The 25,216-nt window shown below is 40.0% G+C and overlaps 1 protein-coding gene across 1 annotated transcript in view; it reads left to right on the top strand.

Annotated features, from left to right (window-relative positions):
* The window catches only part of LOC126470007 (protein artemis-like), a 75,517-nt gene that overhangs the window by 6,918 nt on the left and 43,383 nt on the right, over window positions 1-25,216 (top strand). Inside the window, exons 3-4 of the mRNA XM_050097479.1 lie at window positions 534-793; window positions 23,813-23,973. Of these exons, the coding sequence (XP_049953436.1) occupies window positions 534-793; window positions 23,813-23,973 (421 nt within the window). The remainder of the gene's footprint in view (window positions 1-533; window positions 794-23,812; window positions 23,974-25,216) is intronic.

Below are 25,216 nucleotides of genomic sequence, written 5' to 3'. Positions count from 1 at the left end.
GAGGTTCTGACAAATAAGTGACAGGTTCTTGATACAACTGCATAGATCAGAAGACAATCCAGAAAGATTAAAACATGTCGTAAATTTAAAAATGTGTGACTGAGACTGACGAATAAATGAGAATTTTTTTCAAATATTATTACAGTTGTTCTTTCACAGTGAATCATTCATTCATTGGGAGAAAGAGAAGAGCAATAGTTTATGAATGTCCTGATTATTACCAGCAATATGTATTTGACTCTAGGTGTTACATACAGGTTTCCCTTCACATGTGCATTCCCATTTTACCATGTTTGCGTGATGTATACTTCTGCTTGGCATTTTGAAGTAGTATCTTCAGCTCTATCTGAATATTGAAGAAATGATTTAATAAAATTTTATGGTGTAATAGTATTTCATTATTGAATTTTATGTCAAAAGAATGTTTGTTAATGTTCTTTATAATTGATTAGAACAAAATTTGTTCATGTAAACAACGTGTTTCAATAGTTCAACATCTATTACTATACCTGCATAATTTTTATTTGTTACAGGTTTTTATTTGAAACTGACAAATTTAGTGTCCTGTATACTGGAGATTTTCGAATTTTACCTGAAGATATTTGCAAGTTCACATCTTTAAGAAATGGACAATCCGTAAAGAAGATCCACACTCTGTATCTTGATACAACTTTTCTAGATAGAGCTTACTATTATTTTCCTTCTCGTGCAGAGAGTGCCTCCACAGTGTGCAACAGAATTCAGGAGTGGCTTCAGTTAAGCCCCAACCACATGGTTGTGATTGATTTACCAGGTATGTTGAACTTTTTTTTTTTTTGAATGATGACAGTTTGCTACACTGGCTACCATTTTTAGTGGGTGTGGACCCTATTGCAATAAAAATATGTTGGACTTACTGCAGGAACACACAAACTAGTTATAAACTAATTACCAGACTCATCATACTCAGATTTTACAAACTTGATTCATGGGGCATTGAGATAACTACCACTGTGTCAGAAAATTTTGTGCTCTACATTTGTAAAAGTTGCAATAATTCAGACATGCATACATACTTGTTCACTGCATGAAACGGGAAAATACCTGGAAGCTTAAAATTGTGTTTCACACTAATACAGGAGCAGAGTCCTTTGCTATTGGAATATTGAGTCCAGGTTTGAGTTCCAGCCTGTCACACTGTTTTTGTCTGCCAAGAAATTTCACTACAGTTCATACCCTGATGCAGATTGAAATTTTTATTGTAGAGCTTTATAATTATCACTCTCATAGACAGCATGCTTAAGTAGTACCTTGCAGTTCTTGTAATCTAATCGAGCTTTATGTGTTCACACCTCTATGTAATGTACTTCGGAGCATTGTCAAACATCATCACTTTAGTGACCTGTGTGTTATGGTGCAGGGAGGCATAATGTTGTATGGTTATACAGACCTCCAAATGTTTGAACATTGTACACTCACCCGTTAACGTTACTGTGACACTGTACTCCTTTCCTGTGTGTCTCTTTTCAGGAGTGCATTCAGCCACAACTTCATTTTTGTGGACGACAATGCACAGTTGCATCAAACTGTGTTGCTGAAGAAGTGCTTAGAACGTTAGGATATTTAATCAATGGATTGGCCTGCCCATTCCCTCAATTTAAATCCCATCAAGCACATGTGGGGTTGGGGAGAAATATTGCGGCTCATCCACTTGCACCAATGACTGACCAACACCTTTTGACCCCAATGGTGGAGGAATGGAATGCCCTTCCATGAAAGTCTGTTACTGTCCTTGTGGCTAACATGGGTGTATGTTGTAGACCACACATTGCTGTCTGTGGCGATCTCACACCCTATGAAGAACCATGTCTCACCATTTGTAATGCCCAGGGGCTATCATAAATTGTGGTGACTTCAGTGTGATTATTATCTGTACATAAAAGTGTGATTTCTGTTTGTCTCATTGCATATTTCTTCCGGTTACCTTCTATGCTACATGTAGTAGTTCTTTGTATGTATGGTAAAAGTTTCATTGAGCTATGGCACTTGGCAGTGAAACATCTTGCAAAAGCTTCTTTCTACCTTAAGTTTTGCACACCTCTTTACATATGTAAATGTGTAATGGAGATAAGACAGAACACAACTGCTTCAACTCTGATGCTTCAGCATAATCCTACATTGTTAAAAGTTTTTCCTAGGGGGAAGAATAATAATAGGGGTTAAAGAATACAAAGCAGATCAAATATTCAGAATTTATAAAAGCATACCAGGCTATCAAAGCACCATCGTTTACATAACTGAGAGGGCATACATCAAAGTGAAGTCCTCGAAGGTGTTCTTTAAGGTTTGGAAACACGAAAATCGGATGGGGCCAAGCTGGAACTGTGTGGAGGATGATAGATGACAGTGAACCCAAGGCGTCAGATTGTTGCAAATATCGCAGCGCTCAAGTAGGGTCTGGCATTGTCATGCTGAAGGAGAGGGTGCTCCATGTGTGGACAAACTCTTCAAATATGAAACTTGATTATGGCATGCTTTTTCCTACACACTGACATAGTTACATTACACACAACCATGTTACATGCTACCATTCGGAGCCCTCTAGCAGCAGGGGGCTGCAAATATGTAGACATGAATAATGAAGATGTAGAATGTTAATGACATCCATTTCATTTAAAATGCTTTAAGAGTTTTCACATTAAAAAAATCAGTGGCATTACTTTTTCAGCATGCCCTCGTGTTTTTGGAACTCTGAGTAAGGGTAAATGAAAAATAACATCTTCAGTATGCTCAACCAGCTGGGGAAAGTATTCAAAACAGCGCAATATTTTGTGATATGTCACCTGCAGTTTATAAACCAGCTACAGACTGCAAAAACTCTCCATAACTGAAGCAGCTATATCCTTACAGAAAATGTCACCAGGAAAACATCTGCAGAGAAACACAGAAGAAATATCCAGGAAACAGAGTTGAGTAGAGTACGCCAGAAACCTCTGAAGAGGTTGATGCCATAGTGTAAATTGAAACTTCTTAGAGTAATAATTCTAATTCCATTTTTTTCTGTGTAGATTTCATTTCTCCTTCTCAAGGGAAAAGAATGGTAAAGAACAAACCTAGCTGGTGCATGGCTCCCATACTGCATAGCAACCAGGAAGTATTTGTAACACATGTGGATGAATTAAAACATTTTGTACATCTTATACCCCTACATTTGTATCTGCTTGAAACACATGCTCACATACTGTTTACCGGAGTTACAGCCAGCACGGAAGGGATGGCCTCAGTCGTGCCTGAGCCAGAGATAAAAGTCCATCTACGCATGATACATACCACTCCACTCCTGTCCTTCCTAACAGGAACTGAAGCAGCTACTGTAAAAGAGCACATTCTGTTTATTATACACTTTGTAATGTCTTACTGCCACTCAAAAAAGCATAGGGTAGAGGGGTTCTCATATTGCACCTCTTCTCTACCATTCTTGTTCATAGAAGAATCTTCCAACCCTGTAGGCCCGGGGGTAAGAATAGGCCCAAGGTATTCCTGCCTGTCGTAAGACGTGACTAAAAGGAGTTTCACACCTTTCAGCCTTTACGTGATGGTCCCTTGCAGGGTTTGACCTGCATTATTCAAAATTTTCCTGAAGAGTGAGCCAATTGGGGAAGGGCATCATACATGGTGCATCATGTCCATCGTGGATTGAGATCTTTCACCCACTTTCTTGCCGTGGCATTGCCATCCCGCTCATCCTCCATCTCTTGAGCCAGGACACCTTCCTGTGTGTGTTTTCCACCACCCACTATGCAGTGTTGTCTTCTGCACCAACAAGGACCATGGAATTCTTTGCACCTCATATACAGCACAGTAGCCAGACCCCCAAGCCAAGGGAATTGCAGTGGCATCCACATCACCACTGCCTACAGGCTTTGCGTCTGAGGATGAGGTGAAGATTCTGGCATCCGCTGAGGACCTAGATCTCGCCAGACCCTCAGATACAATGGATATAGCCTGTTCAGGAAATAAGTTGGTGGCAGCAGGTGACCCTGAGGCGTAGACTTCCTCATTGAGTATTTCATGCCTTCCCAGTCTGAAGATCATGTCATCCTCTAGTGGAATTGTGGCAGTTTTTTCCACCACCTGGCTGCACTACGGCAATTGTTAAGCTTTACACCTGCTTTCTGCATTGCCCTCTAGGAAGCCTGGTTCCCAGCAGTACGGACCCCTGCCCTTCGCAGCTACAGGGGATGTTACAAGAACCGTAGTGAATATAATAGTGTCAGGTATAGTTTGCGTGTATGTCCTGAACTCGGTATGTAGTGAACCTGTGCCCCTTCAAACTCCTCTTGAAGCTGTGGCTGTCAGGATACGTACGACACAGGAAATAACTATCTGCAACATATATCTCCCTCCAGATAGTGCGGTATCCCTAAACGTATTGGCTGCACTGGTTGATCAAGTCCCTAAACCTTTCTTACTTTTGGGAGATTCTAACACCCATAACCCCTTGTGGGGTAGCACTATGCTTACTGGCCGTGACAGAGATGTCACAAATTTACTGTCCCAACATGACCTCTGCCTCTTAAATACTGGGGCTGCTACACAGTTGAGTGTGGCTCATGGTAGTTACTCGGCCATTAATTTATCGATTTGCCGCCCAGGACTCCTCTCGTCTCTCACTGGAGAGCACATGATGACCTGTGTGGTAGTAAGCACTTCCCCACCTTCCTGTCACTCCCCCGGCATCATGCTCGCAGACGCCTACGCAGAAGGGCTTTAAACAAGGCAGACTGGGTAGCCTTCACCTCCCCTGTCACCATTGAATCTCCCCCACATGGTGCCTTCAATGTTGTGATTGAACAAGTCATTACAATGATAATTTCTGCAGTGGAAAATTCAATCCCTCGTTATATAGGGTGCCCCAGGTGAAAGACAGTCCCTTGGTGGTCGCCGGAAGTTGCTGAGGCAATTAAAGAGGGTCGGAGAGCTCAACAGTGACATAAGCGGCACCCTTCCCTAGCGCACCTAATAGCCTTTAAGTGGTTCCGTGCCCGTGTTCGCTTGCCTATAAAACGATGGAAACAGGAGTGTTGGGAGAGGTACGTGTCGACCATTGGGTGCCATACGTCACCTTCCCAAGTCTGGAAGAAGATGAGACGTCTTTTTGAGTACCCAACCCCAGCAGGTGTCCCTGGCTTTAACACCAATGGTGTGCTCTCTACCAACCCAGATGTGATTACCGAGCACTTTGCTGAGCACTATGCTTGAACCTCTGCGTCGGTGAACTACTCCATAGCCTTTCACACCCTCAAAAGGTGGATGGAAAGGAAAGTCCTCTCGTTCGCTACATGCCACAGTGAACCCTATAACACCGCATTTACAGAGTGGTAGCTCCTCAGCGCCCTTGCACATTGCTCCGACACAGCTCCTGAGCCAGATTGGGTCCGCAGTCAGATGATTAAACATCTCTCGTCTTATTACAAGCGATATCTCCTAATCATCTGTAACCGGATCTGGTGCGATGGTGTCTTTCCATTGCGATGGCGGGAGAGCACCAACATTCTGGTGCTAAAACCTGGTAAAAATCTGCTTGATGTGGATAGCTATTGGCCCAGCAGCCTCACCAACTTTCTGTCAGCTGCTGGAACGCATGGTGTGTCGACGGTTGGGTTGGGTCATAGAGTCATGTGGCCTACTGGTTCCATGTTAGGGTGGCTTCCAGCAGGGTCACCCTACTAGTGATAATCTTGTGTTCCTCGATTCTACCATCCGAACAGCCTTTCCCAGACGCCAACATCTGGTTGCAGTCTTTTTTGACTTACATAAAGCATACGACACAGCCTGGCAACATCATATCCTTGCCACAGTGTATGAGTGGGGTCTCTGGGAACTGCTCCTGATTTTTATCCAAGACTTCCTGTCGCTCCATACTTTCTGTGTCCAAGTTGTTGCTTCGCATAGTTCCCCCCCCCCTCCCGTACTCAGGAGAATGGTGTTCCGCAGATTTCTGTATTGAGTGCATCTCTATTTTTAGTGGCCATCAACGGCCTAGCAGCAGCTGTAGGGCCGTCAGTCTCCCCTTCTCTGTATGAGGATGACTTCTGCATTTCATATTGCTCCTCCAGTACTGGTGTTGCTCAGTGGCACCTACACGGAGGCATTCACAAGGTGCAGCCATGGGCTCTAGCCTACTGCTTTCAGTTTTCAGCCGTAAAGTCGTGTGTCATGCACTTCTGTCGGTGCCATGCTGTTCGTCCGTACCATTCATCCTGAACCTGAACTTTATCTTAATGATGATCCACTCACTGTAGTGGAGACATATCAATTCTTAGGACTGGTTTTCAATGCCCGATTGACTTGACTGCCTCACCTTCGTCAGCTCAAGTGGGAGTGCTGTCAGCAGCTCAATGCTCTCCACTGCCTGAGCAACACCAACTGCGGTGCAGATTGTTCTACACTGCAGCAACTCTACAGAGCCCTTGTTCAATCCCACCTTGACTATCGGAGTCTGGTTCACGGTTTGGTGGTGCCCTCAGCGCTGCATTTCCTCGACCCAGTGCATCACTGTGGCGTTCGCCTAGCGATGGGAGCTTTTAGAACGAGTCTGGTGACCAGTGTCCTGGTGGAGGCCAGAGTCCCTCCATTGTGGATCCAATGTGCACAAGCGCTTACTAGTTATCTTGCACACATTCGTAGTTCCCCTGTGCATCCGAATTATCATCTCCTTTTCCCACCCGCGGCAGTTCATCTCCCACATTGGCAGCCCAGGTCAGGGCTCACGATTGCGGTTCGTGTCCGATCCCTTCTCTCCGAAGTGGAGTCCTTCCCTTTTCCACCTCTACTTGAGGTTCATTCATGTACACCTCCATGGAGCCTGGACCTTTTGCATGGCCTGAAGGACTCTGTTAACCCCGCCGCTCTCTGCTGTCACTTCCTCTCGGTTCTCTACGTGTTCTGGGGCTCTGAAGTTGTTTACACTGACGGCTCTATGGCTGATGGTAATGTTGGCATTGTCTATGTCCACAGAGGCCATATTGAACAGCATTCCTTGCCCGCTGGCTGCAGTGTATTCAGTGCAGAGCTTGTGGCCATATCTTGTGCACTTCAGTACATCCGTTCATGTTCTGGTGAGTCGTTTCTTTTCTGTTCTGAGTCCCTGAGCAGCTTACAAGCTATCGACCAGTGCTACCATCACCATCCTTTGGTAGCGAACATCCTGGAGTCCATCTCTGTTCTGGAATGGTCAAGTCGTTCAGTAGTGTTTGTGTGGACCGCAGGACACATTGAAATCCCAGGCAACAAACTTGCTGACAGGCTGGCCAAACAGGCTACATGGAAACTGCTCCTGGAGATGGGCATCTCTGAAACTGACTTGCATATTGTTTTACGCCACAAGGTTTTTTGGCTTTGGGAGACGGAGTGGCATAACAGTATGCACAACAAACTGCGTGTCATTAAGGAGACTGTGAATGTGTGGAAGTCTTCACTGCAGGCTTCTCGCAGGGAATCAGTTGTCCTTTGTCAACTCCACATTGGCCATACGTGGCTCACACATGGTTACCTCCTCCATCGCAAGAACCCACGTCAGTGTCTCTGTGGCTCCAAACTGACAGTCACCCACCTCTTGCTGGACTGCCCACTTTTAGACACTCTGAGATAGACTTTTAACTTTCCCAGCGCGCTACCTTCGGTGTTGGGTGACAATGCCTCAACAGGAGCCTTACTTTTACATTTTATTTATGAGGGCAGATTTTATCATTTGATCTGAGTTTTAGTGCATGTCCTTTGTCCCTCTGTGTCCTCCACCCTAGGGCTTTTGGGGTGGAGGTTTTAATGTGTTGCAGGGTGGCTGGCTTCTCCTTTCTTATTCTCATTGTCAGCCGGCCATGGTAATCTGCTTTCTTGTTTTTAATCTCCTCTCCCTGTTTCTTGTGTGTGTCTGTGGTTTTTTTGTCCTGTTTTGTCCATTGCAGTGTTTGTTGTCCTACTGTCGTTCTTCTGGTTCTTCCTTTCTCCAGTTTTTGTGCCGTATGTTTTCTTTGTTTCCTTCTTTCCCTTGGGTAATTGTTCTAATGGGGGGAACAAGGGGCCGATGACCTCGCAGTTTGGTCTCTTCCACCACCCCCCCCCCCCCCTTTTAAACCAACCAACCAACCATCCGTAGAAGATTTTAATGCATAGGTTGTTGGCTCTGCTTTCATCTGCATGAAGGACGGAGTTGTTGAGAGCCTCATGTAATCACAGGTGCTATGACTTCAGAACAGTAGCTAATGAGCACTGCATTAGGGTGATTTTCTGGCATTGACCTTAGCTCCTTCCAGCCTTGCAGTCGCTGCCTTGTGGAAACTGTTTGGTGGTTTGATTCTCAATGAATACTTCATCCGGATAGAGCAGTCCTTGAAAAGAAACTGCTAAAATTGGTGCTTATTAGAATGGATTATGCTGTTAAGCTGACTGAATATTTTGAACTCCAAAACAGTTATCAGTATCTCTTTGCAAGTATCATTGACCATTCCACTGAAGTGCCTATCCCAAAGTCCGTGAACAGTTTGGTGATTTGAAACGACGAGTGCCACTCTGCAGTTGGAGTCATATGTATGACACTGAATGTTCAAATATAGATAACCTTCCAACCCCTTGGGTCGCTGGCACAAATGACTGACAAATAATCTGAGAGATGGAAAAATGGCCATGATATTTCTGCACCTATGAAATTATTCAGTTTCAGAAATGTATCAAAGCATTCGGGAGCATTTCTGGCAGATATGGCAGCTTGCCAAAACAGCTGTAATGAAACTAGTGTGTCTAAATTATGCTTGGGAGACAACATAGGCAATGTCGGAACATTTCAGTTTTCAGTTACTATTACCATGAACCAAAATAGAGCTTTGCATAATCATAATTTTGTGATGGAAATGATTATATGGTATTTCCATTCAGTCACCAAGGAATACAATTGCCCATAATCCATATTGGAGCTGGAGTCAGTATTAGTTGAGATTTGGGGCACTGTCCCCTGAACAACTTGTTGGAAAAGGCAGTCTTGAACTTCCTCATCTTCGTGACACCAGGAAAGGACCATTCATTGCCCAGTAGTTTAATGTTGTCTTCACAAGTTGCATAGGAAAAACTCTGGAGTGAATGACCAAGTAGGGCTAACTCTTGGTTTTAGATCTGGGATCCATATCCATTTTCAACATGGATTCAGGAGATGTTGCTCTGCTCTTGATGATTTAACCATCCAGGAGTTGGTAACACAAGATGCTTTCTTAAGCAGACATCTTACATGTGTTCTCCAAGATCTTGAAAATGATGTGTGTCCTGTGTGATCTTGAAAATTCCTCTGACACTGCCGAGGGGATAAGATAATTGGATGTATTAAAAAATAAAACCTTCCCCTCTTCTTATTGCCCTTTTTGCCAGGAAATTGTTTCAAAGATTGAGCAGTTGATACCTCATGGAAAATAAATGCACAAGGAATAGTGTCTCTTCAAGGAAATCTTAGCTATAGCAAATAGTAATGTATAATCTGCTATATACCTCATAAGGTGGCATAGTGGTTAATAGGCTGAACTAACATTCAGAATGATTCGGGCTTAAATCCCTGTCCAGTCATAAATATTTCCTTAAATAAACTAGGGTGCTTGACAGAATGGTTCTTTTGAAATGGATATATTCAGTTTCCTTCCCCATTCTTATACTCCATCTGTAACATCCTCATCATTGACTGGATATCAAATCTTGATTTTATCCCTATCCTTTCTTTCATTTTTTATATAGTCTTCAGTTCAGTGCTTGTTGTCTGTGAGTGATTTTATTATTTTCTGCTCTATATCTACATAGTGTTGTAAAATGCTTGAGCATTTATAAGTTGGGGCAAATTCCCAGGAAACATGCCTCGGAAAATGCCCAAAATTCATAAACAACTCTCCATTTATGCATTTTACAGATTGATTGGAAAATGGCACTTATAAAAAATTTTAAGGTGATATTTTGTATTGGAGGTGTTTTGAAACACTTGTTCTGTAGTGTTTGGGTAACCAAGTTGCTGCTTGAGAGTTAGAGAAGGGTTATTAGGAGAAATAAATGGGATTGTAAACATAACTATACATTTTTAATGATGCCAATTGTTTGGGTAACGCATAATAAAAAAGAAAACAAAACTCAAGTTTAAAAGTATTTCTTGAAATAAAGTACAGTTTATATTAAGTAGGTAGTAGTTTTACTTATACTATACTACCACAAAAATAGAGTAAAAAAGTTTATCCATAATGATTTTCCTTAGGGATGAATCATGTGCTGATTCCAATTCCATGATTCCAAGAATCGCTGATTCTCCAAGAATGGACTAGTATCAGAATTGAATGATTCCAGTGTCATAGGCATCAGTGCTTTGTTATTAAGTCCTTTTTATGTTAGTGTTCTCATTGTATCTTCACAGCAGTGCAGTCATACCAAAGTAGATAAAGAAAGGAGCAGAATAGAAAACTATAGTCTCTCAAATGTCACTACAAATGACAGTAAACCATTTTTTCCACTGAAAACAGTTTAACATTTAGGGATACATTCATTATCAAGAAACACATGTCAGCCGTTTAATACACATGGTAGTAATTTTGTTATCAATAGGCATTCTGTAGTAATATTCAGAGATTTGACACAGATTATAAAGTGTGTTACATCCCTCATTTTAATTGGTAAATTATACATTCTAGCAGTAAAAACTTTGAAAAGTAGTTTTTTTATATAAATGCCCAGATTTTGGGCATTTAAAATGGCTGTGGACAAATTCCCAGGCAAATGTTCATTTATGAATGTCCTGCCCACTAGGCATTTGTCCTGCACACATCACTATATCTGCACCTGAAATGACTGTTCTTCAATTACAAGTCACTAATGTGGCAGTTGGAGCAGTAGCAGACCAAACTTGTTTTAAATTTTCAAGAGACAAAACATGGTGTGTGAATTTGTGCACCATGACATTAGCCTGACTTGAGGTGCTATTAGAACCAGATTTATATTCAATCCATTTGCTGAAGCTGGTCATCCACATTTTATTTGGACCAAGCGAGATGGTGCAGTGGTTAGCACACTGGAATTTGGGAGGACAACTGTTCAGACCTGTGTCCAGCCATCCTGATTTGTTTTCCGTGATTTCCCTAAATTGCTTCAGGCAAATGCTGGGATGGTTCCTTTGAAAGAGCACTGCTGACTTCCCATCTTTCTCCAATCTGATGGGACCAATGACCTTGCTATTTGGTCCCCTCCCCCCAATCAATCAATCAACCAACCAACCAACAAATTTTATTTATGGATTCTTCCATCACTTCGTGATAGAACATTTCCATATTGAGGGCTGAATAACACTTAAGCGGTGCAGTGTCCAGTGCAACTGTTCACAAAAAATACAAAAAAATGTAATTTTGTGATTCTGTGTATTCTACATAATTCTAATTGTTGTCATACATGGTACTGACAAATCATAAAATGTGATTTATTATGTTAAAGAACAGTTTTACAGAACAAAAGTCAAAAGACCTGTTTGACAATTCCAAAGACAATACCACAACTAAAGATCGTATGTAAGTGTGTTGTATCTTAGTTCCGAATGTTTGGTTCGTAATAACACAAGCTTCTTGTAAACAATAGCCAGTAGTTATCTGAAGATGGCCTAATAAGCCATTAGTTCATACAAATAAAAATCAGTAGAACAAAAAACCACCTAAGTGTTATTCAACCCTCAACCATTAAATTTATTTGGCTGCAGCTCATCATGGAGCATCTTAAATAGGTTTCATATTATTCCTCGTGTACCAGTGACTCTTCGCAAATGGCCCATAAGCAGTAATGCTGTTTGGGATCTACACAAAACAGGACCAAGCAGACGGTATCACTGTTCTAAACTGTGGCCTCAATCCTCCTATTCCGACTGATAAGGGAGTCCAAAATTATTATAGATACCGATTTACAGAAAGAACTGTACTCAAATTATGTTTGAAAACATTTTCCAATAATCAAACCCAAAAATTAGCAACCCTGAAGGAGACACACACTAATCTTAAGCTATAATCTGCAAGTCACCTTGTGGTGTGTGATGGAGTATACTTCAGCTAACACTTTCATTTCCCACATTCTCTGTTCCCTTCAGGAATGGTATGTCTGAAGAATAACTGCTTATAACCTTTTGTATGAGCTCTAATTTGCTTTATTTTCCTGTTGTGGTAATTATGTGAGATGCATGGGATAAAGTTATACGTTGCCCAACTTTATAGAAACATAACCTCTCAGAATTTCTGTGATATTTACGAGGTGGAATCCAAAATTTTCGGGATTGGTGCTGCCATCTGGAAAGTAGGAGTAGTAGATCTTTGCACCGCTAGGTGGTGAGAGCTGCATATCTGATGAGTCGGTGTACGGAGTGGCATTCATCTGGGAGGACGTGTTGCGTGTCCACAGTGACTTCCGTAATACTCTGTGTTTGGTGTGTTGTGATTTTACAGTGGATCTGCGATCAGAACAGCGCATCTCATGATCCAACCTTCTCGTCACGGATTATCACTGGCAGTGAGAGCTGGATTTACAGTTATGACCCAGAGACAAAGCAACAATCGTCCCAGTGGAAGAGCCTGGGCTCTCCAAGACCGAGACAAGTGAAGAGCAAAGTGAAGAGCACAAGTATCGTTTTCCTGGTACCGAGGGAATTGTGCACAAAGAATTCATCCCACCCAACCAAAAAGTGAATTCCGCATACTACTGTGACATTTTGTGACGGCTCCATGAAAACGTACCATGCTGACGGCCCGAACTTTGGCATCAAGGGAACTGGCTGCTGCATCATGACAACACGCCCTGTCGCATGTCCTTGCTCACCAGGACCTTTTCGACAAAAAACAACATGGCGGTTGTACCCCACCCTCCGTACTCGCCAGATTTGGCACCTTGCGACTTCGCGCTATTCCCAAAACTGAAACTCAAGTTGAAAGGCTTTCGGTTCGACACTTTAGAGAGAATTCAAGAAGCAATGCTGGTGGTGATAAACACCCTCAAAGAACAGGACTTCCAGAAAATGTTTGACCAGTGGCAGAAGTGCTGGGACCAGTGTGTATGTGCAGATGGGAACTACTTCGAGGGTGATGGTGACCATTAGTCTAAAGGTAAGGTTTTCAACAGATGGCAGCACCAGTCTGGAAAATTTTGGAGAGCACCTCGTAATGCCTCTTCTATAGTGTCTGCAGAGTTAGTATAGCTTCTCCATAATGTCGCCACACTTACTAAATGATTCCATGAAGAAATGTGCTGTCATGATGCGAGAGTATAAAATGTGTTCCATAATTTTGCTACAGATTGATATCAGTGATATGGACCTGTAATTGTGTGTGTCTCTCTCGACCCTTCATGAAAATTGGGCTTACCTGCACTTTAATACATAATACACTTCATTGTTGTAACAACGTATGACAAACTGATGCTAGAAGAGAAGCAAGTTCTTATGCATAGCCTTTCTAAAATGTCATATACATCTGATCTGGTCCAGATGCCTTTCCAGTTTTGAGTGATTTTAGTTGATTTTCTAATCTGTGATCACTTAACTCATTGTCTGCCATTTTGGAGTTATGCGATCATTGAATAAGAGTACTGAATTACCATCTTCCATGGTGAAACAATTGTGGAACACCAAATTTAGTATTTCAGCCTTCTCTTCTATTTTGGAACTAGCGAGGTCACCAAGTGACTGAAAACATGATTTTGATCTGCTTACTGACTTAACATAAGACCAAAACTTCTTAGAATTTCCAGTAAGATCAGATGGCATAATTTTACTTTCCAATTCATTGAAAGCTTCTTACAACGCTCTCCTTCTGCTTATTTTACTTGGGTAATACCATCTAGCTTTGAAACAGGCCTCAATTCAGTAGAGAAGAAAGCCTACATGTGTCTTCAGGTAAGCATTATCGAGTTAAAACCATCCATTGATACGTCGAATCCATACAACTACTAAATTGTATGGGATGTTGGCTACTTGGTCCTACCCTGTGTTCCAAATAGTCTCAAACATTTTCTGTGGGTTTAAGACTGGGTTCTTTAATGGGCCACTCAAGGTGCAATAGTGAGCCTGAGTGTTCATCAAACCAGGAAATGGGTGTGTCCTGCCCTGTGAAGCTGGCTGTTCTCATCTCGGATAACAGAAGTGTCCACAACATACTGATCGTAAAGTACAGAAGAATAGGGTAACAGCTGGTCATCAGTAACATTTAATTAAACATCCTAGTTGATATTCAGAGTAACCAGTATGACTGGGCCCAAGTTGTGGGATGAAAATCAGCCCCAAATCATTGCAAAACTATCTCTGACCAGCATTTTCCACACACTCTGAGATACTTGCTTCATTTGACTGTCTGTGCATTCAGTGCCTTGAATCATTTGAAAACAAGCAAAAATGACTCATTGGTCCACACTATGGGCTTCCTGTCAACTACTCTCCGGTTTCCATATTGTCTGGCCCATTTAAGACATGCAGCTTTAGGTACAACAGTGAACACTGGTCTTTTGTCACATACACTCTTTGACAACAAACGTGGCCGGGGAGCGGCTGCTGCAGGGTCCAAGCCTGCCCTGTGCGTGACATTGGGACAAATGATGAGGCCACACTGATAATATTCTAAGCATGGCTAACTGCACAAATGGGCAACACTGTAGATTGTGGCAGTTCCTGGAGGAAGTCTTGTCTTCTGTTTGGGCTTTTATGGTACATATACACCTGTGGTCTAGCTGTAAGCCCCCTATTGTTTGAATTCCATGCCTGGTGGGAAACCACTCAGTGCCTAAATTTTTGTAGTGTCTTTCATCTGAATGATTAAGTCCTGAATGGAATTGTATCTTAGATGCAAAGTATTTCATTTTCTGACACATCCGTAATAACAGTTCTGTGAAAGACTTCTCAGCAGACTACTTTTGGAAACCACATGCACCAGAGCTCTCTGGGACCCATTTGCTGACACGTGGTAATTGTGGTGTAATGTGTTTTACTGTCATTGTTTGATATTTTATTGTAAATGTACGCAATAAACTGTGTGCAGTGCATGCTCTATAACAATGCAAGCACACTGCACATTTTGCGGTCCAAGTAAGGTCTCATGGAGAAATTAATGCTGACCAAAAGAGATTTTTAAGGTATTAAATTAGATTTAAACCAACAGAACTGCCCATTCTTTTCAGCTACCCAGAATGGAAAGATATTGTTAATGCTGGTGTCAGCAAACTTCTACAAGGGTGCCTAATATCTGTTACACAGATTTAGCATGGAGAAACTATATTAACTTCATAGTTACTCCCATGACTTATGGGTCCTATGTGACTAACAAAACTCAAATTTGTACTGTTGATGGTAAAGTCAAAGCTCTTCAGAAGTGTCCACATAGCGAAGCAGCTTTGTATTTGCAAAGCAGGCATCTATGACCATTAAAACAACCTACTGAGTTAAGCTTGTGAGAGGACTGAATGTGTTAAGGTTTTCTGCAGATTTTGTTAATGAATTTCTTGTAGCATTTTGTTTCTCCATTAAATAAAGTGGAAAATAAGAACCTAGAGTGCACTGGTCCCTCACACAGCTCTTGTATCACAACACATATGCGGAACCATTGAGCTAACAAGGCCCTATAGGCAGCTGCTCTTTCTCAATGCAATATTGCTCACTGAGCCTCATAATGCAACATTAAAGATAAGAACAATTGTTACTTCAGTCATCTATGGCACTTCTGGAGTCCAAAAATTAAATTTCATCTCTCATTGCCTCATCTTACATGAGGATTATGAAGCATAAGTCATCAAAGTGGAAAGGGAATGTGAGGTGAATTTAGTGGAACAATTCAGGGCCACACATGAACATAATGGGCTGTTGCAGAGTTGCCAAATATTTGCAGTGATGTTGTAAATTCTTAGCTGTGCTAGGAGCAGCTATGTAGTGAAATGCTTGTCATGCTCATCTTATATGGGCTCTCGAAGGGGTGGAGTGCATGAATTTTATTTTTATGAAGCATTATCTCCAGATACTTTTTAACATCTCCTCTCTGTCTGTCTATTTAAGGCATTCAATTAAATTTACTCTAGAATTCCTCATTCTTTAAGCTTTTGGTGTAAAAGGTGGTGTTATATAATTTCAGTGTAGGGATAGCGAAGCTAGTGATATTAATTTATGCTCATGCAGCATATGAAATTTTGACATGTGTAATTTTCCATCACAATTACAATTTCCCCAAAATGTGAACAATTAACACTTACTTTGATAGTTTACAATAAAAGCTTATTTCAGTGGAATAAAAAGTAATTGGAAACCAACATTGCTCCACATATCACGAAACAGTAAGATATCAAAATAGCAAACATTTTGCTCCTTGAAATTGACTGTGTGTGTGTGTGTGTGTGTGTGTGTGTGTGTGTGTAGTGTTTTGGCATGTACAAATACTTATCACACACTTTTATTTGGCCCCTGAACGGAGGATGCTGGGAGTGCAAGCTTGTGATGGGCTTATAGCACATTGGCTGCTTAGACAAGCCCTGCCTCCTTTTCCTGGAGCAGCCAGCTTACAGTGTATAAAAGAAATGATCTGTAATGGATTAATGCATCACAGAAGTAACATGAAACTTTATTCATTTTTAGAAATAATATCAACCACTACGCACGACGATGCATATGGATCAACACTGTATTCACAATGGGTACTTATTGTTGTCGTGTACAATACTGTGACATAGCTAAGGTTGGCAACAAGCATAAACATTCCTGAACTACACGAAGTCAGCTGACCTCCACTCGTCACAGAGGGTCCAAGTAAAAGCGTGCGTTCATACATTTTTCACCTTTAGATCTATACGTATAATGCATACTAACTAGACTGTTGATTGATTTCATAATGTTCCCCTCTTGTCTGATACCCAAATGATAAAAAGAATCCAAATCCATCTTGCTTATGGTTCCTTCAAATTTTTCCTACAACTTTTTTTTATCTGTTGTTGCTTCTTATTCATAAAGCAGGCCAATATGCCTGCTCCCACAAGGTATTGGATTAAGGTTAATAGAAGACTTACAAATTGTATTCAGAATTGACTGTCACAACTGAGACACGCACTTCATTACCCAGAATTTCCATGTTAGTTTACATTGCTGTATAAATAAAAGCAAGAATAAACCCTAATTTATCCATTGGCATAACTCATTCAAACAGCATAAAAAAAACCCTAGGAAATATTGTCTTCCATTTACAGTTTTAACTCTATAACCAGCAGCTGAGTCAATGGTAAAGCATTTTTGTGGTCACAAATTGTGCAGGGTGCTTTCATTGCTATAAAGCATGAGCTGCAAGGTATTCACATGGTTTTTACACCACAGTCACTCATTCTGACTTGATGAAAACATTTGTGTTCCTTAGGAAAAACTGCATAAAGAATCACTTTTAAAAGGAAAAGAAATGAGGCATAAAGCATTATTAATAACAATAAATAAAGTAGTGAGGTATTCTGATTGGATCACAAATTATAAAATTAATTTTGAGTGATACTCATGCCTTTGTTAGCGTAATAAAATACTTATTATATTGATATGTCTTATTTGCCTCCAGTGTTGTTGAGTGTGAAATGCAAATTGTAGACATTTTTTCGTAGAGCATCACTCAACAACAGTAAAGTATTTTATACTATCTAGAGAGATGAGCGGTAGCTGGTACTTTCAACAAAAGGCGAGGAAGTGCAGTGCTGCTGCAGCAGTTGGTACTGGGTACCAGCAAATGGGCCACGGAGATGTCTGGCACATGTGGTGTTCAAAGGCAGTCTGCTGAGAAGTTTTTTGCAGAAATGTTATTGAATGGAGCTGTTATTAATGGCATGTTAGAAAGAAAACTGCATTATATCTATTCTACCATTACTGTCAGGATTTAAGCATTCAGATAAGAGGTGCTATAAAAATTTAGGCAACTAGTGGTTTTGATCGCCAGATGTTGCATTCAGATGACGTTTACCACTAGACCACGGATATAGACATAGCATAAAATCTCTAACAGAAGACAAGACTTTCTCCAGGAACAGCGTGGCCATTTTCTTTGTCCCAAGCTGAGAGCAGCATGGACTTTGACTCTGTGATGACAAACTGCTGACCAGGCTTTGTCAAAGAGTGTACCTGACTCCAAATGTTCATTGCATGCTGTTCCTTTCACAATATTTGCTCAAAACTGGTTGAGATGGATCTGCTTTCACTGATAGCAATAATTCTTGTCAGATTTGAAACAGATTGTCATTGATAAGGCATGATAGTTGTGTCCAGTTGTTGCTGGTTATGATATCTTTAGAATTGCTGTTTTTACATTGTTTTACATGGCTGTGAATGGTACACCATTCCATGTAAACATGTTGAATAGTCTGCACTGAAATATTCCTGCTCACATTTAAATTGTAAATTAGTTAGAGGTCTCATCTCGGAATCTGCAATGTTTTCATTAAAATAAAGGGTTACTTACAAATGAGTTTTAGAGCAGGAAACAATTCGTTGACATGCTACATTCATCTTGACGAATCACACGTCAGTGAATGTTGGCCAAATTAGCATGTCGTCGTCGTTAGCTGCAAAAATCACCAGGTTGTTTCTTTTTGGATTGCACTTTATTCTTACATAAATCACATATTTTTACTTTTAGAAACAAAACTTGAAAAACACAAAATAGTTCAGTTTTTCTTATTTGTTCATAAATACTCTGCCTAAAAATTACTGCCCTAATACTGCCAAAACTGAGACTAAGGTGAGTCGTGCAGTTGCAGCTGCTGTTAGTTTTGTAACTTTTTGACAATTAAAGTGGAATTTACTTTTTTAATTAAACCTATGATGTAAATATTAACCAAGTAATTTCACTAAAAATTCACATTTAAATTTGCTTGAAAAATCAAAACTAACACAATTACCATGATGATTTTTATCATTTTCTTTTTTGATGAAATACTAATACTGCCAAAACTGAGACTAAGGTGAGTCGTGCAGTTGCAGCTGCTGTTAGTTTTGTAACTTTTTGACAATTAAAGTGGAATTTACTTTTTTAATTAAACCTATGATGTAAATATTAACCAAGTAATTTCACTAAAAATTCACATTTAAATTTGCTTGAAAAATCAAAACTAACGCAATTACCATGATGATTTTTATCATTTTCTTTTTTGATGAAATTAAAAAATATTCCACATTTATCTTTAACTTCTCTTCATTTAATATTTTTCGTTGCTTTGTCCCTCAACATTCACCCACAAGAACTAGAATACTGCTAAGCATAATCATTGTTCCAGCAAGCACAACTCTTAAACACTGACATCTTTCTATGAAAATTATGTAAATTTTGTGATATGAACAGTACATTGTTTTATTGTGTCTAGTATTGATTGACTTAGTCAACTATTTCATTTATAGAAGTGAGTATAAAAGGAGGAAAAATTACAGAGAAATGATTGCAGTTGAAAAGTATCAATGTGACAGTTATATTTATTGTTAATTGTTTTCTTCAGTCTGAAGACTGATTTGCTGCTACTCTATTCTGTGCAGGTCTCTTCACCATCGAATAACTACTGCAACCTACAGCCTTCTGAATCTGCATACTGTATTTGTCTCTCAGTCTCCCTCTAGGATTTTTACCATCCACACTTCCCTCCAGTACTAAAAACTGGTGATCCCTTGATGTCTCAGAATGTGTCCTATCAACCGATCCCTTCTTTAAGTCAGGTTGTGCCACAAATTTCTTTTCCCCCCAATTCTATTCAGTACTTCCTTGTTAGTTAGTTAGTTGATCTACCCATATAATCTACAACATTCTTCTGTAGCACCACATTTCAAAAGCTTCCTTCTTGTGTAAACTGTTTAACTTCCATGTTTCACTTCCATACTGGTCTACACTCCAGACAAAAAAGACTTCCTGACACTTAAATCTATATTTTTCATTAGCAAATTCCTCTTCTTCAAAAACGATTTTCTTGCCATTGCCAATCTACATTTTATATCCTATCTACTGCTGCCATCATCAGTTGTTTTGCTGCCCAAATAACAAAACTCATATGATATTTTAAGTATCTTGTTTCCTAATCTAACTTCCTCAGCATCACTTGATTGAATTTGACTACACTGCATTATCCTCGTTTCCCTTCTGTTGATTTTCATCTTATATCATCCTTTCTAGACACTGATCATTCCATTTGACTGCTCTTTCAAGTTCTTTGCCGTCTATGACAGAGTTACAGTGTCATCTGGCAAACCTAAAAGCTTTTATTTCTTCTCCGTGGACTTTAATTCCTATGCCAAATTTTTCTTTCGTGTCCTGTACTATTTGCTGAGTGTACAGGCTGAATAACATCAGGGATTTCTGTAAAAGCCTTTTGCTCCCTGTATTTTACACCTGCTACCCTCAGAATTTCAGAGAGAGTGTTCCAGTCAGCATTATCAAAACCTTTCTCTAGGTCTACAAATTCTGTAGATGTAGGTTTGCCTTTCCTTAACCTATCTTCTTAGCGAAGTTGTAGAGTTAGCATTGTCTTGTTTGTTCCTATATTTCTCTGTAATTCAAACTGATCTTCTGTAAGGTTGCCTTCAACCAGTTTTTCCAGTCTTCTGCAAAGTATTCGTGTTAATATTTTGCAACCATGACTTATTAAACTGATAGTTCAGTAGTATTGACACGTGTCAGCACCTGCTTTCTTTGTAATTGGAATTATTACATTCTTCTTGAAGTCTGACTGTACTTTGCCTGTCTCTTGAACTTCAGATGGTAGAGTTTAGTCAGGGCTGGCTCTCCCAAGGCTATCAGTAGTTCTGAGGAAATGTTATCTACTCGCGGAGACTTGTTTTGACTTTGGTCTTTCAGTTCTCTGTCAAATTCTTCTCACAGTATCATACCTTCCATCTCTTCATCTCTGTCCTCTTCTATTTCTATAATATTGCTCTCAAGTACATCTCCATTGCTTAGCTCCTCTGTGTACTCATTCCACCTTTCGGCTTTCCTTTGTTTGCGTAGAAATGGTTTTTCATCTTAGCACTTGATTTTCATACAGCTGCTTCTCTATTCTCCAAAGGCTTTTGTAATTTTTCTGTAGTCAGCATCTATCTTTCTCCTTGTGGTATATGCTTCTAAATCGTCATACTTTTGCTGTAGCCATTCATGTTTAGACATTTTGCACTTCCTGTCAGTCTCAGTTTTTAGATATTTGATTTCCTTTCACCTGCTGCATTTACTGCATTTTTATATTTTCTTCTTTCATCAATTAAATTCAGTAACACCTATGTTATCCAAGGATTTCTAATAGGCCTCGTCTTTCTATTTGATCGTCTGCTGCCTTCACTATTTTATCTTTCAAAGCTCCCCATTCATCTTCTGCCTTATTCTTTTCCCCTGTTCTTGTCAGTTGTTGCCTAATTCTTCATCTGAAGCCATTAACAACCTCTGATTCTTCCAAATTATCTGGGTCTCGTATCCTTAATTTCCCGTCTTTTTGCAATTTCTTCAGTTTTAATCTGGAGTTCATATTCAATAAATTGTGGTCATAGTCGACATCTGTTGCTGAAAATGAAATGAAAATTAATACAACACTGTGAAGAAATATATGGATTGAAAGACAGACTTTGAAAAATCAAATATACATGTGTATTGTGTCCTACAACATGTGGATCTCAGACGATTGCATTACAGCTTCAATACACCAACAACATGGTGTGTTATGGCCACATCCAAAAATGATAGCTGCTTTCTGCCATTCTGTCATATCTTCACATCGACCCATCTTACTACACTGAAACTGTACGACTGACGGGCACACATCACTTCTGTCATGAATTATGCTAGTGGGGGAGGGTCACATGACTGTCCCGTACTAGTTCCACCCAATTTACAATACTCAAAGTGACCAGTGTGCTCTTTTAAGAGGATGGCTGATATTTTATGTGGTGAGCACATTTTACCTGGGAACTGTTAGTATGTTATACTGTACGTGTATGGGGCTCAGGAAAAAATTCTGCAAGATACACATACCAAATGTGTGTACATCTTTTGGTGTGGAGGACTTGGGATTACAATCATACTGTGAATCATACCTCACATGTGCAGACTCCCTCATTGCCCTTCCAACAATTTGACTCCCTGATGAGAAACTAATTCAGGATTCCCTTCTTGCCCTGCAAAGGCAAATTAAAGTTGTACAGTTGCGTCGGGTGTTGGGGTAGATGAAGATACAGGAAAATGATCAAAAGAAGACATAAACTGTACATAAGAGCAAACAAGGGGTTGGGAGGAGAGGGGAAGGGTGCAGTGGGCTCTGCTGTTCTGTAACTTTTCACAATGAAGTTTCATATGAATTAAAATGGTAATGGCACTGAAAGGTATTGCCATGTTCTCCTGCAGTGAGTTGGGAGGGGAGGGGAGGGGAGGGGCTGAATCCTTTTGTAGTTCAATATGAAGCTTTGGTTTGAGGAGTACAAGAAAGGATTGTGTGTGTGTGTGTGTGTGTGTGTGTGTGTGTGTGTGTGTTGAAACAAGACCTGCTTTCACCTCCTCTGCAGTAGCTCCGCACTGCAAAACATCAAAGTTATTCCCGAGTTTGTCAAAGCTGATCAGCACTTAACTGTGCTCAGGTCTTTCAGAAACTTCAAATCATTTATGGAACTGTTCAAAATGAGTTGTCGTTGTAGAATGTGTCGGCCTTATGGGTTTCAAAGTTTCTGAATGAAGAACAGAAAGCTGTGCAAGAAGCAGTTTTTTGCGTGCTTCTCTTAAAGTATGAGGAAGGCGGTGATGTTTTTCTACAAAAAACATTGCATATGATAAGACTTCAGTCCAGTGTTACACCCTTTAATCAAAGAAAGTCAGTATGGAGCGAAAAGGAGCAGTGGAGGGATCTTCTGTAAGCAAAGATATGGTTGTCCATTGGTGAGGTTATAGCCACAGTGTTCTGTGGCTGCAAAAGTATTCTGCTGGTCAATTTCTTGCCAGAACATCTTACCATTGATGCTTCATACTACTGTGACCCCCTTCGCCAAGTGTGAGCTGTCCACTGCTCAACATGATGCAGTACCCAGAACAGACATATATTGCTTCTCCATGACAATGCCACCTCACACTGCAACAATAACTCAACAAAATTTGGTTGGTATACATTGGGCTGCCCTTGAACCTCAAGCGTACTTGTCACTGTGTGAGTTCCAAGTGCTTGGGCCACTCAAGGGAGCTCTAGATGGAGAGCACATGATGACTGATGCAGAGATCCTACAGTTGATATGCAGTTGGCTTCAGTCACACTGTCATACTTCCTTTGAAAATGGCATTATAAGCTGTTTTGCTGATAGTATCAAGAAAACATCAGCTATATGGCAAGTGGTTACCTATACTCATTCCATTATTTGTATTTTGCGAAGAACTTCCCAAATGCCTTTAATATTTAGTGCCATAGCATCAAAATGTGTGAAATCTGGATAATACAGTCCATTTACCACAAACAGTAATAATGACCGCCATTTGAATAAAGGTGAAACTGTTTCTGACTGTAGCATCTTTGACACAAGATATAGCAAAACATCATTGATATAAATGTTATGACTTATCTCTCTCTCTCTCTCTCTCTCTCTCTCTCTCTCTCTCTCTCTCTCTCTGCACGTGTGTGTGTGTGTGTGTGTGTGTGTGTGTGTGTGTGTGTGTGTCTATCTATCTATCTATCTATCTATGTATCATTTAGTACATTGTCTGTTATGTAGATGGCTGCATTGTTAAACCCTAAGCTTCATATTGGTAGTAGTAACAACAAATACATTTAATCATTTTCTTAATTTTTTCAGCTCATTGTGGAACTGAATTCATCTTTGCAAAAATTAAAGAAACTTTAGGTATTAAAGTACATGTGAAACGTAATAAATACTTACAATACGAAGGAATTGAAGAGATTCGTACCTGCTTAACTGATGATCGTTTCACAAGAGTACATGCATGCTGTCGCCATGTAAGTATTTAAACCATATGCTTGTAAACTTACACAATGTGTACTCCTGAAGATATGTAGCATACTAAAATTTCGCAACCAACATCACATAACACTGGAATTTGAAAGGTGTTGCATCACAGTGCAATAGCTTATAATTGAAATTAATATTATTTCGAATAACAAGATTTTGTAGTTTTCATATCGAATAGCAAGATTGTGTAGTTTTCATAACAGTGGTAACTTTCGTAGTAATGAGACAGTACAATTAAGTTAATACATCGTGTGTTCAAGTTTTAAAATGCTAACTGAAACTGAGGCAATGTATTTGATATAATGTAAGCAAGAGAACCAGATCTCAAAAGTTTCACACATTAAAAAAAATGCAACAAATTTTTCCAGAATTGTTCCAGGTGGAAGTTTTCCTTCCATATTTCCCAGAACTAATTTTATGTAGTTCCTCTATATATCACTTGCTAATGATATGTCTATACATGGTATTTAAATTACGTGATCTAGCAGCATTTTGCTGGCACTCCTCTCAAATGTTACTATTTTTGTCTATGTTGTTCTTGTTAGTTTGGATTCATTTATTTGCATTTAAGGAATGCTGCCATTCACTGTAACAAGTAGAAATTACATCCATGTTGTTCTTAATTCCTCTACAGTTACTCAGTACATGTACTTCCCTACACACTACAGCACTTTCAACAAGGAATTTGAGATTGTAGCTTACACTGCCTGATAGATTGTTTATCATTATTGAGAACATGGGTGGTATTACCATATGTTATATTCCTTCAATGCTGATTAGAAGTCATATTTCTGGAAAGTATATGTGGCTCTAAGTTGTAATCAACTATAGTGCTTTACTAGGTATGGTTCTATTGTAGCTGGTATACACTTGCCTTCCTCAGACTTTTGAACTGAATTACCAGTCTGGTTATAGGAAGACTGCAGTTTGACACAGCCTCCAAATTGCATTGCTCCTTGGCATTTTTCATATATCCAAATAGTTGTCAGAGTGAAGAGAAGCAGTAAGTGACAGAAAAGAATCCTAGGACCCAAACATTTGGATTTGTTGACTGATGCTTTGCCCAGTCAACCACTGAGCCACACCATATGTGGTACTATAAATAAAGCCAGTCACATATTGGAGAAAATTGTCTGTATACTCACTTATTTGTTATCTATCAACATTATGGTACATTACTGAACACTTTTTGCAAATTTGTGGTGACTCAATCCATACGTTCACATTCAA

This window comes from Schistocerca serialis, chromosome 3 (genome assembly GCF_023864345.2).
Source record: "Schistocerca serialis cubense isolate TAMUIC-IGC-003099 chromosome 3, iqSchSeri2.2, whole genome shotgun sequence".
Classification (NCBI taxonomy): domain Eukaryota; kingdom Metazoa; phylum Arthropoda; class Insecta; order Orthoptera; family Acrididae; genus Schistocerca; species Schistocerca serialis.
This window is presented reverse-complemented; position numbering and strand designations above follow the sequence as displayed.